The sequence below is a fragment of the Notolepis coatsorum genome (genome assembly GCF_963971535.1).
Source record: "Notolepis coatsorum genome assembly, chromosome: 1".
In the NCBI taxonomy this organism is placed as follows: Eukaryota; Metazoa; Chordata; class Actinopteri; order Aulopiformes; family Paralepididae; genus Notolepis; species Notolepis coatsorum.
The window spans coordinates 31,368,860-31,388,035 of NC_140165.1; the positions used below are offsets into that span (position 1 = coordinate 31,368,860).

Below are 19,176 nucleotides of genomic sequence, written 5' to 3' on the forward strand. Positions count from 1 at the left end.
GGAACGCCCTACCCACACCCGTAAAAAAATTTGAATCCTCCCTACCCACATTCAAAACCGCTCTTAAATAGCACCTACTGGAGGCTGCATTTCTAAACTGGCCACCATAAATGTACAAACCCCCCCCCCCCCCCCCCCCACCCACCCCCTCCTAATTGACAGTCTCCTCCCCACCGTATGTATATATTTGAATCCACCCACCCCCTCCTAATGTACAGTCTCCTCACCATCATATGTATATATTTTCTGTTAGGATCTCTGGTTCACAGTACTATATACCTGTATGTCATAATTGTCATGATGTCATGTATGTTGTGTATGTCATAAATGTCATTATGAATTGAAAATGGGGGACCCTCACCCTGATGTAAACAAGACAAACGTCTTTCTCTGGTCTGCATCCCCTTAACAATTGTGTGCATTGAGACGTACTGTATTGTACCCATTCTTGCAATCTAGTTTTCATTCATTCATTCATTCATTCATTCATTCATTCATTCATTCATTCATTCATTCATTCATTCATTCATTCATTCATTCATTCAGAGACTGACATAAACCTCTTAACACTATGATCGCCGTGGACGAGTTAAGACGTCATTCCTAGCCATGCTCATTCTGCCGAAGACGCCGTAACTCGTCTTTGATGTCAATATTTCAAAAATCTGTCATCGAAATCATATTTCCTTTCCGGAGCCCTGAGACACACTGCAAAGCTCCACTCAACTCTCTAGCGGTTCAAGAGCGCCATCTGGTGGCCGATCGGCAGATCGCCAACCGGAAATTACCCTTTGAACCGGTAGTGCTCATCCATATGTGGTCCGGGCACTCGCTATCGTTAGAGAGACTCCGTATTGACACAGTGAACATCGATCGGTGCAAATAACTCGAAAAAACAACATGATTTGGACGTATATACTATTATACAACCTGGAAATGGATCGGGCATTTCTCCATCCCATAATAGAAAAAATTCTGTTCCACGCTCATCTGCCAGCGGCGCGAGGAAGCCACGGTAAGATTCAGCGTTATATTCTAACGTGTTCCATATAAACTGCTATGATGAACATATGACCCACTCTGGATGAATCATCTAACGCTGCCCACGGAATTATAAACGATCCCCCGCCCATCCGGTCATCATCAGATGATGCGTAGAAACTTCTAGAACCACGTCCAGTTGAAATTTTTTATCTCGCACAGATTCCTACCAAACTGTATTTGATCATCAATATAATGCATTTAGGGCTATAAATCACGTTCTGAAGAAAGCTGCAGAAAACGATAAAAACATACTTATACTTTAGACCATATTTTAGTATGAATATGTGAATGAAAAAGTTTAACGTTGCTACACCCTGAACAATACATATAGGACATTGAATGGGCCATAATAATGGCAATTTAGCAATAGAATTTAAAAAGTTATAGCCCTGCAAAGAAGGGGACCTTCCCCATAGACAAATAGAGCTGGCGAGGGATGGTAAATTATGAATTTAACCCATGGCGATCAAAGTGTTAATTGCTATTCACAATACTCTATTGTTGTTGTTGTTGTTGTTGTTGTTGTTGTTGTTGTTGTTGTTGTTGTTGTAGTTTTTTGTTGCTTGTTTGTTTTTCCAGTTTGATTTGTATGTGAAAAATAAGTGAAAATGAAATGGGTTTTTGGAGCTTGCATGAGGCCAATACAGCTCAAACATGTCTTACTTTATTTCTTACTTATTATTAATATTTGAATTGATACTATCAGTAGGATATCACAAAGAGACAAGTAGGATATCACGAAGAGAGACAACACACCATGATGGGACAAGTTGTTGAGTTCACGAAGAGAGACAACACACCATGATGGGACAAGTTGTTGAGTTCACGAAGAGAGACAACACACCATGATGGGACAAGTTGTTGAGTTCACGAAGAGAGACAACACACCATGATGGGACAAGTTGTTGAGTTCAGGAAGAGAGACAACACACCATGATGGGACAAGTTGTTGAGTTCAGGAAGAGAGACAACACACCATGACGGGACAAGTTGTTGAGTTCACGAAGAGAGACAACACACCATGATGGGACAAGTTGTTGAGCTCAGGAAGAGAGACATCACACCATGATGGGACAAGTTGTTGAGTTCACGAAGAGAGACAGCACACCATGATGGGACAAGTTGTTGAGTTCAGGAAGAGAGACAACACATCATGATGGGACAAGTTGTTGAGTTCAGGAAGAGAGACAACACACCATGATGGGACAAGTTGTTGAGTTCAGGAAGAGAGACAATACACCATGATGGGACAAGTTGTTGAGTTCAGGAAGAGAGACAACACACCATGATGGGACAAGTTGTTTAGTTCAGGAAGAGAGACAACACATCATGATGGGACAAGTTGTTAAGCTCGCAAAGAAAGACAACACACTTCTTCCTCTCCCTAAACCCAAACCTTCTGGTTTCACTTCTTGCTACGTTGTTTCATGTAGTACACTGTACACATGTAGTCATTTGGACACTAGATGTTACTAATTCAGTATGTTCACAGCAGTTTACCAGACTGCCTTTGAGCCAACAGTTGTTTTAATGCCAAGAATAAATTAAATGTTAACTCCAAGTCCTCTTTTTAAAGATCCCCACCATTTATTTCCCCTACACATTGTTCAATGAACTACTAAAAAGTGCTTAGCAGCATCTCTACACCTTTACCATCATTGAGATGCAAGGATCTATGAATATATGCAAATGAGCTACAAACCCTCATTGATATTCACCAGGAATTCCAAGTCAGCAGCTATATTCTTTCAAGACATGTTGACACCCACTCAGCTGGAGGCTGAAGCTAAAGGTGTCAAGTTACCACATATTGCATCATGATAGGTTCAACCTATTAATGACATCACAAATGCAACTCAGATTTCAGGGAAGTACAGAGAAGCTCTCCCTCTCCAGGGAAAGAATGACAAAAAGGTGCTCCGGTGACAAGTTCTACACAAATAACAACAGGTACAGGCAAAGCCTCCAAGAGGAGTTAACCATAACATAAAAAAACAACAAAAAAGAGCATCTTCAATAATTATTAATTATTATCATTTTAAAGATCTTCAATAATTATTAATTATTATCATTTTAAATCTAATTGACACTGGCATTTTGAGACTGGTTTTGACAATTTTCCATGGACCAGGTCATGAAACGTACTCTGCACGTCGAGGATAACCCATGCCTTCAATTCACGTAAAAAAAAAAAAAAAAACTCCGGAAATACATTTGAGTCACAAGGTTTTCACCTAATGAGAGATGAAATGCACATATCTGACTTGCAAGGTCAACCCTATCATACCAATGCGCTCCGGATCGCCAGCAGAGAGCAGTGTTGGGGAGCAATGCAAATCAGGGCATTCTGCACGTGGCCGGCTGAAACTGTCAGGTTCTAAACCGTGTGATCATCTAACGGGGAAGAAAGATTCAGGTTTTAAACTGTGTGAGTCAGTATTTGTATCGTTATTATCTGCATTGTTTTTACCCTTTTTCTTATTCTCTGCATTGCTTTGATCATGCTTTCATGCTAATTATGGGTATGCTTTATGTATATATATTTATATATATTTTTCTTTATCCACTTTTTCTCCTTATTTTTCTCCCATCCCAATTTTTCGCTGTTTCCAATTCTCCCCTGTCTTGAACGTTGCTCGCATATTCCCCCCACAGGTCGGTCGTAGGGAGGATAGAAGCCTTGCATCATGTGTCCCCTCCGCGTGTATTCCTTCTTCGACGGAACTGCGTTTCCGCGTTCGAGTTTTGCGCTCTGATTGGCCAGGTCATGTGACATGTGCGCCAATCGTGGGACAGCAAGTTCTGCACCTATTTCCGGGTCTAACAGCCTGCAAACTACCTAGCGTTCTATCGCCATGCTCTAAGACAAACTCTAACCTTAACCAACTTCGAAAGAGTGCCTAAGCTTAACTGTCGGAATCAGGGCAGGCATTCTATCGCCATGCTCTAAGACAAACTCTAACCTTAACCAACTTCTAACGAGCGCCTAAGCTTAACCAGTGTAGAAACTTGCGGTCCCACGATTGGGCGTACATGTCACATGACCAGAAATTACCTGGTCAATCAGAGACGTGGAAACGCAGTTCTGTTGTAGAAGGCATTCAGGCGTCCCCTCCGGTACACGAGGAGGCAGCCTGTCACATCTTTTCACCTGCCAGCGCGGACTCTCATTGGCGAGGTGTAACATGTGGGAGGCTCACATTACCCCCGCTATTTCCTGTCTCTGCTGTGCAGGCGTCCCCCAACCGGCCTGTAGGAGTCGCTGTCCACAACGTCCAGATTACCACCCATCGACTTCCACCCGCTGACTCTGCCAATTGAGCCAGTATGACGGCCGGCCTGCGTCTATTCTTTTACCAACGGATTTCCAGTTCCGCGTTTGCGATCTGCGATCTGATTGGCCACTGACGTTTATGGTGCGATCTGATTGGCCACTGACATTTCTGGTCATGTGACATGTGCGCCCAATCGCGTGACGTCTGTGTCTTTGCCCATTTCCGCCTCGAACGGCATGCAAACCACCTAACGCCTAGTTTATCACTGGTTAAGCTTAGGCGACTCTTTCGAAGTTGGTTATGGTTAGAGTTTGGAATCAGGGCTGGTGTTCTATCGCCCTGCTCTAAGACAAACTCTAACCTTAACCAACTTCGAAAGAGTGCCTAAGCTTAACCGTGAAAGAAACAGGCGTCACGCGATTGGCCGCACATGTCACACGACCAGAAACGTCAGTGGCCAATCAGATCGCAGAACGCGAACGCGGAACTGGAAATCCGTTGGTAAAAGAATAGACGCGGCCGGCCCAAGCCGGAGGCAACGCCGACAGCCGGATTTGAACCCGGTGTCTCTTGTGTTGGTGACGAGCGCAATGTCCACTGCGCCACCAAGCCGCTTATTTTATATATATATATGTAATTATTATTTGTTGTACAGCAATGCAAACACAAAGCATTAGATATGTTAATTAGAAAATATGGCAACAACAGTGTTTAATGCAAGACCCAAAATGTGTTACAGTATGTGCATCAATTCAGAGCAGTGGCAAAGAGCTATGACTATTCTCAGGGACAAACATTTAATACAGACATATGGCTAAGTGAGATTAGACATTGACAAAATTGAGCAGCTCCCTTATTCAACAGCCATACATTTAGAACAAATGCCGGCGAGAGACTTGGCCGACACTTTCTGAAAGTGTACATTGTATGCTTCAGTATACTTTATATGTATTCATAAAGTATACTTTCTGAAGTTGTGTCACATTGAAACCACAGTCTGTTAAAAGTTGCACTGGATGTGCTTAAATATATTGAAATGATACTTTTGATGTATCTCTGGTTACCTTTGCTTACCGAAATAGTAACATTTTAATACTTTTACTGAAGTACAATCTATAGGTTTGGTCAACAATAATGTGTACTTATTACACTTAACACAGCATATTAATGACTATCATACTAAACACATGATTTTGAATTAGTACAAACATTTTAAATTGTATACTCTCAGAAAAGTACACACACGCACACACACACACACACACACACACACACACACACACACACACACACACACACACACACACACACACACACACACACACCGCACCTCTACCAGAGTACAAGATCCTATTTCCCGTTGGACTGGTTCACTCAACACCCTGTGAGGTCCTGGGCGTCATCTATCTCCATAGGGCTCAGTTTCATACCATTGACCGGGACCTTGTGACAACAGATGACCCGTCAGAGGGGGGGGGGGGGGTATTAGGGGCAGGGCAGTGGGGCCCCCGAGGGCCCCTCACTCTGGGCTCTGTAGTTCAGCCAGGCCACATGCACGCCCACCCAAGACGCTGGGTGAGGTAGCTCAGAATCAAGTCATTAGTCTTGCGTTTGCTGCTGCCTGGATTTCTGTCTGCCCCCCCCCCCCCCCCCCCCCCCCCCCCCCCCCCTCGATAAAAAAAAAAAAATGTAAAAAAATAAAAAGGTATAAGTGGCATCTATACCACAGGTAGCCGCATTTCTGGCAGACGTTTCTGGTCATGTGACATGTGCGCCCAATAGCGTGACGAGCTGTGTCTTTGCCCATTTCCACGTCAAACAGCCTGCAAACTACCTGGCATTCTATCGCCATGCTCTAAGACAAACTCTAACCTTAACCAGCTTCGAAAGAGTGCCTAAACTTAACCGTCGAAAGAACTTGCCTAACCTTAACCAACTTCGAAGATTGCCTAAGCTTAACCAGTGTAGAAACTGACGTCGGCCAATCAGAGTGTCTGCCAGACCTTTGGTAATAACGCGTATAAGTGAGGGTCTGTATACTCTTAATCGGACATAATACACGATGCGTCAAAGACCATGCAGGATTTAGTAGTTAAGAGTCGAGTTCATTTCTAACTGTTCTAGAGCTCTGCCACCGTTACAAGTCTACTTTGTTTACATTGTGAAAATTAAATGGGGCTATAGATAACATTCAGCCACTAGATGTCGCACTAGAGCAGGGGTGGGCAATTATTTTTCCCAGGGGGCCGAATGAGCAACTGAAAATATGTTGGAGGGCCGGGCCAAAATTCCAAACTCAATTATGCATAATATACATTTAATTTCTATATAAAAAGCAGTAAATGGCATTGTTTTGACCCCTGGTAAGAGTGTATGTTATTATTTGGCAATTAAAAGGTGAGGTTAGCTTTCAAAAATATCATTTATTCAAATAGAATTTATTTCCAAAATGATAAACAAAATGTGAAACATTAATAACAAAGGGCATGTATGAAAAAGTGCTATACAAATAAAGTTATTATTTTGAGTTTCATATACTATTGAAACAAGGATTTTCTTAGCTTTCTAAAGACATCACATCATCTTTGTGAGGTTTCTGTCCTTGCTCTCTCACTCGTTCTGTTCCTTTAACCACCTCGCTCTGTTTTCATTTGTTTTTTCTGTTAATTATTTCAATTCCCTCTTTCACACGCTTCTCCCCATTGACGTCATCAGAGACGTCGCTGATTGGTTCTCTCAGGTCCGCACGCTTTTCAATCACATTCCCCAGCTGTCACTGCTTGTCAATCAATCAATCCCTTATTATTTATACCCCGTTTCTCCACTCTATGTTTGTCGGATCGTCTTGATTTTTCTCTGGTTGCATTCTCCGTTTTGCTGCTGTTGCTGCTTTGCTCTCTGTGCTATCTCCAGGATTTTTCCAAGAAGCCTTCCTCTTGGACACCTGTTCCCGTGGCGCGCGCTAGCTCCGCTGTTGTTCCAGCACCATTACGCATTACGTCTGGGTGAGTTTTTATTGACTGTCTTGATCTATTCCGTTTTTCGTGTGTTACTATTACACTGAAGATTACCACCTTTTTGTTCAGACAGTCACTCACCCAGCGTTCCCTTTTGTTTGTTCCCTCTGGGATAATATTTTTGGGACTTTTCATCTCCCTCTGTGTGTTGCTCACACCGAAGATATTATTTCACATTTGGATTGTTTTTGGACTTCACTACTGTGTGTATATTACACGAAGATTTTCACTTGGGACTGTGTTTGGAATTTTGCTCACTGTGTGTATTACACGAAGAGATTCACTTGGGAGTTGTTTTGGAATTGTGCTCACTGTGTTTAATTACACGAAGATTAGTCCACCCTGTTCTCCTGCTCGTTCAACCTGCACTGTTGTTGACTCGTTCCCTCTCTCCCTCTCTCGGTCTCGCAACACATCGGAGATTCTGCCGAGAGAATTCTGCAGAGCGGTTCTGACGTCAACATCTGCTATTCCCAGACTACCACCACGGGAGTAGCTGCAGAGCGGCAGAACTTTTGCCCCCTGGCCTATGTACCTGTCTTGTTGACTTGCCTATCCTGTACTCTTTATATTTAGTATTCAAATAAACAAGCCCTTGAATTTGGCAACTCTGAATTCCTACTCTCTTGTGTCGTGCGTTTGGGGTCGGTGTCAAACCATAACATTACGATCCAACCAAAATGACGACCCCAGCCGACACAGAGAGGGTCAGAACCGCACTTGCAAATCAAGTCGAGTTGACCAGGGATCACAGTCTCCAATTAGAGCGGGCTGCGGCTGCGGTGCAGAATCTCAGGGATCAGGTCCTGCCTATGCAGGGTTCAATGGCCGCTATGGCGGGACAACAGTCCGACATTCTCGCTCAGCTTCACTCGCTGGGTGACACCGTTAATACCTTTCATCTCTCACACCCTTCAGGAGCATTCCCCGCAGCCCCAGCAGATCTCGCATCTCGGGAACCCCGTCTCTCCGTCCCACGGCTGTTCGACGGTAATCCCGAGGAGTGTGCCACATTCATCATGCAATGTGAGTTGGTTTTCCGTCATCAACCAAGCCGTTTTTCTGCTCGTGGGTCCCAAGTGGCTTATATAACGAACTTACTTTCAGGCCATGCTGCCCAGTGGGTCACTTCCTCCTGGGCAATGGAAGCAGATTTTTTGTTTTCCTATCCAGACTTCGTGGCGGAGCTCCGCAGAGTGTTCCACCATCCAGCCCGAGGTCTGGACCCTGGAGCCCGGTTGGGGACCTTCCGACAGGGGAGCGGCAGGGTGACGGACTATGTCATGGAGTTTCGACTGGCGGCGGTGGAGAGTGGATGGAACGAACCTGCTCTTCGCCTAACCTTCCTGAGGGGGCTCAGTGACGCAGTCCGGGACCAGCTCGCTACCCGGGAGTTGCCCGACTCCCTCGAGGATCTGTTTAGCCTCGTCATCCGTATTGACGGACGCCTCCTGGAGAGAAGGCGCGAGAGGACCCGACTGTTACCTCCTGAAGCACCCCGGACTCCTGGACGCCCCGTCCCCAACGCTACTGGTGGTAACAGGCTTCCCCGTTCGGTTCGCGAGGAGGAACCCATGCAGCTGGGACGCTCTCATCTGAGCCAGGCGGAGCGTGAGGCAAGGCTCAGGTCCGGTCTCTGCCTCTACTGCGGAGGTGCGGGACACCGTATCGCCGACTGCCCCACCCGGCCAAAAGATCAGGCTCACCGAGACCCCGGGAGATCCTGGTGAGCCGTTTTTCCCATTCCCAGCGCCGCGCACCACCTGACCATCTGATGAGCGTCACCCTGGCCTGGGGGGACCAACGTGCCACGGTGGAGGCCCTCATCGACTCTGGGGCAGACGAGAATTTCCTCGACTTCGAGTTTGCCACCCGAGCCAACATACCTCTTGAGGACCTTGTGAGGCCCTTGGAGATCTTTTCGTTGGACCAACACCGCCTGGCCGACATCTCTCAACGCACCGGCCCAGTCGTGCTGACCATCGCTGGCAACCACGTCGAGAGAATCCAGTTCCTCATTACCCAATCCCCCCTTGTCCCGGTGGTCCTGGGTAGGCCCTGGCTCGCGCTGCACGAGCCCCACATCGCCTGGTCCTCCGGTACCATCAGGGGCTGGAGCTCCTCCTGTCACGCCCGCTGTCTGCAGGCGGCGTCCTGTCCCCCGCCCCGGAGGCCCGCTGGTGAGTTGCCCCTGGACCCCTCGTCCATACCTCCCGAGTACCACGACCTCATGGAGGTATTCAGTAAGACCAGGGCTCAGGCCCTTCCACCTCACCGCCCCTATGACTGCGCCATCGACCTCCGCCAAGGGGCTCCCCTTCCCGGCAGCCGCCTCTACAGTCTGACTGTCCCGGAGAAGAAGGCGATGGATCTCTACATCTCTGAGTCATTGGAAGCAGGACTCATTCGGCCTTCCTCCTCCCCGGTGGCGGCCGGGTTCTTCTTTGTTGGTAAGAAGGATGGGGACCTGCGACCCTGCATCGACTATCGTCAGCTCAACGAGATCACCATCAAGAACAAATACCCCCTACCTCTCATGAGCTCCACCTTCGAGCCACTGACCCAGGCCTCGTTCTTCACCAAGCTGGACCTCCGAAGTGCCTACCATCTTGTCCGTATCCGTGAGGGCGATGAATGGAAGACCGCCTTCAAGACCCCCAGGGGCCACTACGAGTACCTTGTAATGCCGTTCGGCCTCACCAACGCCCCGGCGGTATTCCAGGCACTCATGAACGACGTCCTTCGTGACATGCTGGAGGTGTTCGTGGTGGTGTACCTGGACGACATTCTCATCTTTTCCAGGACCCTCGAGGAACACATCCTGCATGTCTGCCGTGTGCTGGAGCGCCTCCTCCACAATCGGCTCTTCGTCAAGGCGGAGAAGTGCCGTTTTCACTCCAACTCCGTCGACTACCTGGGCTTCATCGTTGAGAAGGGCTTGACCCGAGCGGATCCTCGCAAGATCCAGGCTGTGGAGGATTGGCCAGAACCCACCACTCGGAAGGAGTTACAGAGTTTCCTCGGGTTCGCCAACTTCTACCGAAGGTTCATCCGGAACTACAGTCAAGTGGCGGAGCCACTTACCAAGCTAACCTCCCCCGCTCTGCCGTTCGACTGGTCCCCAGCGGCATGCGCTGCGTTCCGCTCCCTCAAGAGAAGGTTCACTTCTGCCCCTATCCTGCTCCACCCTGACCCCAAGAGACAGTTCATCGTGGAGGTGGACGCCTCGGATTCTGGCCTGGGCGCTGTCCTATCCCAGCGATCTCTTTCAGACCAGAAGGTGCATCCTTGCGCCTTCTACTCGCGTCGCTTCCTCCCCGCCGAGAGGAACTACGACACCGGCAATCGGGAGCTGCTGGCGGTCGTGGCTGCGCTGGAAGAGTGGCGTCATTGGCTAGAGGGTGCCGAGGAGCCTTTTACCATCTGGACGGACCACAAGAACCTGACGTTCATCCGCGCTTCCAGGCGCCTCAACGGTCGGCAGGCGAGATGGGCCAGTTTCCTCAGCCGGTTCGACTTCTCGCTGACCTTCCGCCCCGGTTCCCGCAACACGAAGGCCGACTCCCTGTCCCGGATGCACTCCAAGGGGGCTCCACCCTCTGAGGACCCTTCTCCCATCCTCCCGGAGGCCCGAGTGGTTGGAGCCATCACCTTGGGCATCGAGGGTGTGGTGAGGCGTGCCCTACGCTTCCAACGTGCTCCAAGCAACGTCCCTAGGAGTCGTCTCTTCGTCCCCGACTCTGTCCGGTCCCAGGTACTGCTGTGGGGCCATACCAGCCGGTTCGCCTGCCACCCTGGCGTCCATCGCACGTTCTCCTTCCTGGCTCGTCATTTCTGGTGGCCCACCATGCGGAACGACGTCAAGGAGTTCGTATTGGCCTGCGCGGTCTGTGCCCGCAGCAAGGCCTCTCACCAGGCACCCTCCGGGCTCTTGCAGCCACTTCCCATTCCGAGCCGTCCGTGGTCACATGTGGCGCTCGACTTCGTCACTGGTCTGCCCTCCTCCCAGGGGAACACCTGCCTTCTGACCGTGGTGGATCGATTCAGCAAGGGGGTCCACCTCGTGGCCCTCTCCAAGCTTCCCTCGGCGGCCGAGACGGCGGACCTCCTGACGCACCACGTGTTCCGCCTTCATGGCTTTCCCCAGGACATTGTCTCTGACCGGGGGCCCCAGTTCACCTCCCAGGTATGGCGGGCCTTTTGCAAGGGATTGGGGGCAACGGTCAGTCTCTCCTCTGGTTATCATCCCCAGACTAACGGGCAGACGGAGAGGATGAACCAGAGCGTAGAGTCTGCTCTTCGGTGTGTGGCAGCCGAGAGACCAGCATCCTGGAGCCGTTTCCTTCCCTGGGTTGAATACTCCATCAATTCAATGGTCAGTTCCGCCACCGGCCTCTCCCCTTTTGAGGTCTCCCTGGGCTACCAGCCCCCTCTTTTCCCCGCACAGGAGACGGAAGTGGCAGTTCCCTCCGTGCAGGTCCACCTCGACCGCTGCCGACGAGTTTGGGAGATCACCAGGACCGCGCTGCTCCGGACATCTGAGCGCGCCTGTCGTGGTGCCGACCGGCGCCGGGTTCCTGCGCCGACTTACCGCCCTGGGCAGAGGGTGTGGCTCTCCGCGAAGGACCTCCCGCTACGGTCCTCGGCCAAGAAGCTCAACCCCCGTTTCGTCGGGCCTTTCGAGGTCCTGAAGGTACTCAGTCCGGCGGCCCTGCGCCTGAAGCTTCCTGCATCCATGCACATCCACCCCGTGTTCCATGTCTCCCGGGTTAAGCCCGTCTCCCTCAGTCCCCTTATGCCTCCAGCTCCTGATCCGCCGCCTCCCGTGTTGGTGGATGGTCACCCCCAGTGGCAGGTCCGCCGGTTGATGGGCGTTCGTCGGCGGGGCCGGGGGTTCCAATACCTGGTGGACTGGGAGGGTTACGGCCCTGAGGAGCGTAGCTGTGTCTCCCGGCAGCTCATCGTGGATCCCGGCTTGATCACCGACTTCCATCGAGCCCATCCTGACGAGCCGGGTCGGCCTGGTCGCCGGGTGGCTCCCGTGGAGGGGGGGGTACTGTGAGGTTTCTGTCCTTGCTCTCTCACTCGTTCTGTTCCTTTAACCACCTCGCTCTGTTTTCATTTGTTTTTTCTGTTAATTATTTCAATTCCCTCTTTCACACGCTTCTCCCCATTGACGTCATCAGAGACGTCGCTGATTGGTTCTCTCAGGTCTGCACGCTTTTCAATCACATTCCCCAGCTGTCACTGCTTGTCAATCAATCAATCCCTTATTATTTATACCCCGTTTCTCCACTCTATGTTTGTCGGATCGTCTTGATTTTTCTCTGGTTGCATTCTCCGTTTTGCTGCTGTTGCTGCTTTGCTCTCTGTGCTATCTCCAGGATTTTTCCAAGAAGCCTTCCTCTTGGACACCTGTTCCCGTGGCGCGCGCTAGCTCCGCTGTTGTTCCAGCACCATTACGCATTACGTCTGGGTGAGTTTTTATTGACTGTCTTGATCTATTCCGTTTTTCGTGTGTTACTATTACACTGAAGATTACCACCTTTTTGTTCAGACAGTCACTCACCCAGCGTTCCCTTTTGTTTGTTCCCTCTGGGATAATATTTTTGGGACTTTTCATCTCCCTCTGTGTGTTGCTCACACCGAAGATATTATTTCACATTTGGATTGTTTTTGGACTTCACTACTGTGTGTATATTACACGAAGATTTTCACTTGGGACTGTGTTTGGAATTTTGCTCACTGTGTGTATTACACGAAGAGATTCACTTGGGAGTTGTTTTGGAATTGTGCTCACTGTGTTTAATTACACAAAGATTAGTCCACCCTGTTCTCCTGCTCGTTCAACCTGCACTGTTGTTGACTCGTTCCCTCTCTCCCTCTCTCGGTCTCGCAACACATCGGAGATTCTGCCGAGAGAATTCTGCAGAGCGGTTCTGACGTCAACATCTGCTATTCCCAGACTACCACCACGGGAGTAGCTGCAGAGCGGCAGAACTTTTGCCCCCTGGCCTATATACCTGTCTTGTTGACTTGCCTATCCTGTACTCTTTATATTAAGTATTCAAATAAACAAGCCCTTGTATTTGGCAACTCTGAATTCCTACTCTCTTGTGTCGTGCGTTTGGGGTCGGTGTCAAACCATAACAATCTTATAGCCAAAATAAACAAGACATGTCACTGAACCGTGTAAAGAAAAGTGTCCCAGTAGCCTTTTTTACTTTACATGCCTATATTAACACTTTGATCGCCATGGTTAAATTCATAATTTACCATCCCTCGCCATCTCTATTTGTCTATGGAGAAGTTCCCCTTCTTTGCAGGGCTATAACTTTTTAAATTGTATTGCTAAATTGACATTATTATGGCCCATTCAATGTCCTATATATATTGTTCAGGGTGTAGCAACGTTATACTTTTTCATTCACATATTCATACTAAAATACGGTCTAAAGTATAAGTATGTTTTTATCGTTTTCTGCAGCTTTCTTCAGAACTTGATTTATAGCCCTAAATGCATTATATTGATGATCAAATACAGTTTGGTAGGAATCTGTGCGAGATAAAAAATGTCAACTGGATGTGCTTCTAGGAGTTACTACGTATGATCTGATGTTGACCGGATGGGCGGGGGGTCGTTTATAATTCCGTGGGCAACGTTATATCATTCATCTAGTGTGGGTGATATGATCATCAGAGCAGTTAGTAAAGAACACGTTGGAAAATAACGCTGGATCTTACCGTATCTTCCTCGCGCCGTTGGGCGATGAGCGTGGAGCAGAGATATTCCTATTATGGGATGTATAAATACCCAATCCATTTCCAGGTTGTATAATAGTATATACGTCCAAATCATGTTGTTTATCGAGTTATTTGCACCGATCGGTGTTCACTGTGTCAAGATGGAGTCCCTCTAACGATAGCGAGTGCCCGGACGAAATATGGGTGAGCACCACTTCATCCACAGATCACTTCTTGTTGGGCGATCTGCCGATCGGCCACCAGATGGCGCTCTTGAACCGTTAGAGAGTTGAGTGGAGCTCAGCAGTATATCTCAGGTCCCCGGGGGAGAAATATGATTTCGATCACAGATTTTTGAAATATTGATATCAAAGACGTGTTACGGCGTCTTCGGCAGAATGAGCATGGCGGGGAATGACGAGTTTCGGCGTCTCCAGCGATTAAAGTGTTAAACATTTAATGTTTTCAGAACTGTGCAAAAAAAGAAAAAAAAAATATCAAGTGTCCCATTTCACTTGTTATATTTCCACATTTTAGTGTTCTTCAGCTCTTTTTTTTTCATTCAGTGTGATAAATCCAGTCTCTGTTGAGCTTTAACAAGTCCATCAAAGTCAGGTTGCATGTCTGAGGTGGAGATGCGAAGCACAGCTGCCAGATGTTCATCAGTGAGAGAGGATCTGTACCTGGACTTGGTAAACGTCATGACTGAGAATGTCTGTTCACATATAGGTGGATCCAAAGAGAACCAACATATTCTGAGCATGTCTCCCCATGTTTGTAAAGTTCTCCTCCTTGAGAGCAGAGTAGAACTCTAGCAGTGATGCTGACTTAAAGTGCTCTTTCAGTAGTGAATCAGACTGCAGGTCAATGAGTTCAAGCTGAACATCAGTGGGTGCACTATCAACACTGCAGGTAAAGGGAGAGGAAACCAGCTGCATTTCATCCTCAACCTTTTTTAAATCTTGAAAACGCCTTGAAAATTCATCATGCAGTGCTCCCAACATGGATGAGTACCTGTGCCGGTGATCAGCTGATGGTTTGACTTCTTTCAGGGTTTTCATGTGTTTGAGATTGTTGCTGCCTAGTTGCCTTGAAATTAATTGCAACTTTGTCATGAAGGCTTTCACATGGCTATGCATTTCATGAGCAAAAATGCCCTTGCCCTGCAGTTGTGTGTTCAGTAGGGATGGGTATCGTTCACATTTGAACCGATACGGTACCGGTACCTGTGAATCGATACCAGTACCCAACGGTACCCTTTTTCTGTACTTTAGTCTCCAAAATTTTTATCTACCTACCTCAGTTGTGAAAAAAGAAATCCAAACTTCAAATAACCACACTTTCGACCGTTTTCGGCTTGCCCCGACTGCTTTGTTGTTGAATCAAGTCAAATCCTAGGTAAGCGTATATTGTGCGTGTGAACGTTGACATGAAAAAGTTATAATAATATAAAAAAAAAAAAAAATTACAATTTTTTTTTTATTATTATCATGTAATCTTTCGCGGGCCGGTCAGAATCATCCCGCGGGCCGTACAATGCCCAGGTCTGCACTAGAGCATCATCATGTCATTTATACAATCAGGGTAGATTAGATTAGATTCAAATGTATTGTCATCATGCAGCACAAGTACAGTACAACGAAAATAAGTGTGCATCTAACCAGAGTGCAAATGTAACAGTAAAGTGCATTAACGTACAAGTGATTAAATGTGATATGTATGGGTGGCCGGGTAGTGCAGCGGACTAAGCGTCTGTCTAGCACCACAGAGACAGTGGGATCGAATCCAGCTGTGGTGCTTCTGGGTTGGCCGACCGTCCATACTAACACAATTGGCAGTGTTAGAGGGTGGGAAACCCGGCGAGGGTGGGTCCTGATTGCGTCTATATTTTCTACAACGGAGTTCGGCGATTTGCGAATCTGATTGGCCACTGACGTTTCTGGTCATGTGACATGTGCGCCCAATAGCGTGACGAGCTGTGTCTTTGCCCATTTCCACGTCGAACAGCCTGCAAAGCACCTGGCGTTCTATCGCCTAACCCTAACCCTAACCTTAACCAACTTCGAAAGAGTGCCTAAGCTTAACCGTCGGAATCAGGGCAGGCGTTCTATCGCCATGCTCTAAGACAAACTCTAACCTTAACCGACTTCGAACGAGCGCTTAAGCCTAACCAGTGTAGAAACTTGCGGTCCCACGATTGGGCGTACGCGTCACATGACCAGAAATGACACTGGCCAATCAGATTAGCAAATCGCCGAACTCCGTTGTAGAAAAATAACAGGCGTCCTGGTCGTTGTAAACACCGACTCCTACATTTACATTCACATTGAGTCATTTAGCTGACGCTTTTATCCAAAGCGACTTACAAGTTCTGTACGACAAGTCATCAGGAAGGGTACAACTCTATCAGCTGAGTAACAATGTTCATCAAAGTGTTGCGTGTTACAGTGTAGGTTAGTTTATTAGGACAAGTGCATGACAGTAAGGTTAGTTGGGGTTAGATTTTAATTTAATTTTTTATTCCCCCCCCCCCATTATTTCAGATAATGGTTGAAGAAGTGCGTCTTTAGTCGACGGCGAAAGATTGGACGGGATTCGGCTGTCCTAACTGGGGTGGGTAGTTCATTCCATCATTGTGGGGCAAGGACTGAGAATAGGCGGCATCTCTTTGATGACCCTCCCGGGGCTTGGATAGGAGTAGGTCTGAGGCGGCCAGAAGATGCAGAGCGTAGGGGTCTTGAGGGTGTGTAGTTAGAGACCATTGACCGGAGGTAGGCGGGAGCGGTTCCCTTTGCCGCACGGTATGCTATGTCGAGGGCCTTGAAGTGGATACGTGCAGCAATGGGAGCCAGTGCAGGTCCCTAAGAAGTGGGGTGACATGGGCCGACTTTGGTAGGTTTGAGATCAGGCGGGCCGCTGCGTTTTGAATGAGTTGAAGAGGCTTGGTGGCAGTGGCCGGGAGGCCAGCGAGCAGTGCGTTGCAGTAGTCGAGGCGGGAGATGACTGTTGATTGGACGAGGAGTTGGGTGGCTACTTTTGTCAGGAAGGGGCGGATCCTTCTGAAGTTGCTCAGGAGGAATCTGCAGGTTCTGGTTGTCGCTGCAATGTGAGCAGAGAAGTTCAACTGGTCGTCGAGGACAACACCAAGGTTCTTGGCGGTCGGGACACGGTCACAGCTGCATTCTCGACTGTGATGGAAAGGTCGGTCAGGGGGGAGGATTTGGCCGGCAGGTGGAGCAATTCTGGTTTATGGTTAAGCCCCCTGTTGGAGAGAGAGGACAAGGTACTGGGATGTCAAATTGTCCTATTTAGTGATATGTGCTGTTTATTTTATATTTGTATTCATTTATGTATTTGGCTATGTCACTGTTATTGGAAGCCATTTGTGTCAAGTGTTATGTTAGCTTTATTGAACAATGTGAATGTGGCACTTATGTATATCTAATGTATATCTGTATATATATAATGTATATATCTGAGTATCTTTTCTTTGTCTTTCTTTGTCTTTTCACTTCAGCTCTTACGTTGTGAACTGAAAATAAACGTTCATGAAACACCAGTAAAGGAGTCCATCCATCACTCTCCCAGGGATGCTACAGTAAGAGCTTACTAGATGGTGAAGTGGAACATCGGATATTCGTCTCCCGGACCCTGTACTGAACTTCACACTCACTTGAGCTGTTAAGAGAAGGAACCGTTTCATTACCTTACTATAGACCTGATAATTAATTACCTTTTTGTATTAAAAATGCACACTTCATGTAGAGCTTCCTTTGTTATTGTGTGTATTCTAGTCATTGCTTTGGCATGAACACTGATGTAAATGCCCATAGATAACACATTCAATGCTGGTTATTTGCCCTAATTTACCATTCAAAGTGTATGCTGTGCTATTTCTCTGTCCATGTCTATGCTGCTCTGTATGAAGGCGCAACCACATTCACTTTATTCTAACGTTGAAAGGTGCAATAATTAGCTCATCATGGCATCCTTAGAAGGGAAAGGAGAGTTATATAGTAAGGAAACTAGCTTCCCAGATGAGGTCAAAGGCTTAGGAGAAGAGCATCATACAGAGGTAGGCCTAGGGTTGGAAGAGTCTGAAAACCCACAGAAGGAAGCTAGTGAAGAGGAAAAAGGTCCCACTGATATCCCTGAGGAAGAGGATGACCTAACTGAAGGTCTCCGACGCTCCCACCGTACACCACGCCCAACAGAAAGGATGCGTGCGCACCAAGAGGAAGAAGCATGCAAAAGGGAGAAAAGACTGCTGTACCTGTATGAAAAATGGAAGCTCGACATTTGCAAGGCAAGAAATGAGATGAAGACATACATGTCAGAGGAGGAGCTCTGGACTCTCATCGACAAACTAAATAGGTCTAAGACGGACGTTTGTATGATGCATGTCGAAATCAGAGGTCTCGCCGCGCCTCCCAATGACATAAGACGACGAGTGGATACGTGCGAGACAGTAACCAGGGAATTAGTCAACATCGCTCATGATAGAACCATAGGTACAGAAGACGATTTCAATGTCCAACGGGAAAGGAGCCGACTTCATGAACTGCGTCGCCATGACTATGCAAAGTCGGTCTATGGATCTGCCTCTGACGTCTCCTCATTAACTCAGAGCAGCAGGTCTGCACAAGGCTCGTCTATAATAACGAAGCGTGTGGAGGCAGCGGCTGAACTAGCCGAAAAGGAAGCCACCTATCAGATGATGCAAGTAGAGGAAAAACAAAGGGAAGCTATACGCGAACTAGAGGAACAACAACGAAAGGCTCTGGAGGTACAAAGGCGTGAGTTGGAGCGACTGCAGGCCAAGAAGGAAGTGTTCGCAGCCCAAGCCAAACTAAAGGTATACGACGATCAGATCAGACATGAAGCTGCCGAACACATCAATGAAAGCAATGCAGAGACGAGGAACGCACCTGCTGCCACACTCTTTCCATCTCATGCTGCACCAACCTCTCATTCTGACATCACTTCTCTCGTACAGGTCTTCCATGACAGCATAGCCTTGAGTAGGCTTCCTGCACCAGAGCCATTCGTTTTCAATGGTGATCCTATACAGTTCATCGAATGGAAAACAACGTTTA

The 19,176-nt window shown here is 47.8% G+C and overlaps 1 protein-coding gene across 1 annotated transcript in view; it reads right to left on the minus strand.

Moving 5' to 3' along the window:
• The window catches only part of sts (steroid sulfatase (microsomal), isozyme S), a gene marked incomplete at both ends in the record, with an annotated part of 92,137 nt that extends 73,484 nt beyond the window's left edge, over positions 1-18,653 (minus strand). The window contains 1 exon segment of the mRNA XM_084314773.1: positions 18,596-18,653. Within this exon segment, the coding sequence (XP_084170899.1) occupies positions 18,596-18,653 (58 nt within the window).
• Positions 18,654-19,176: the final 523 nt, after the last annotated feature.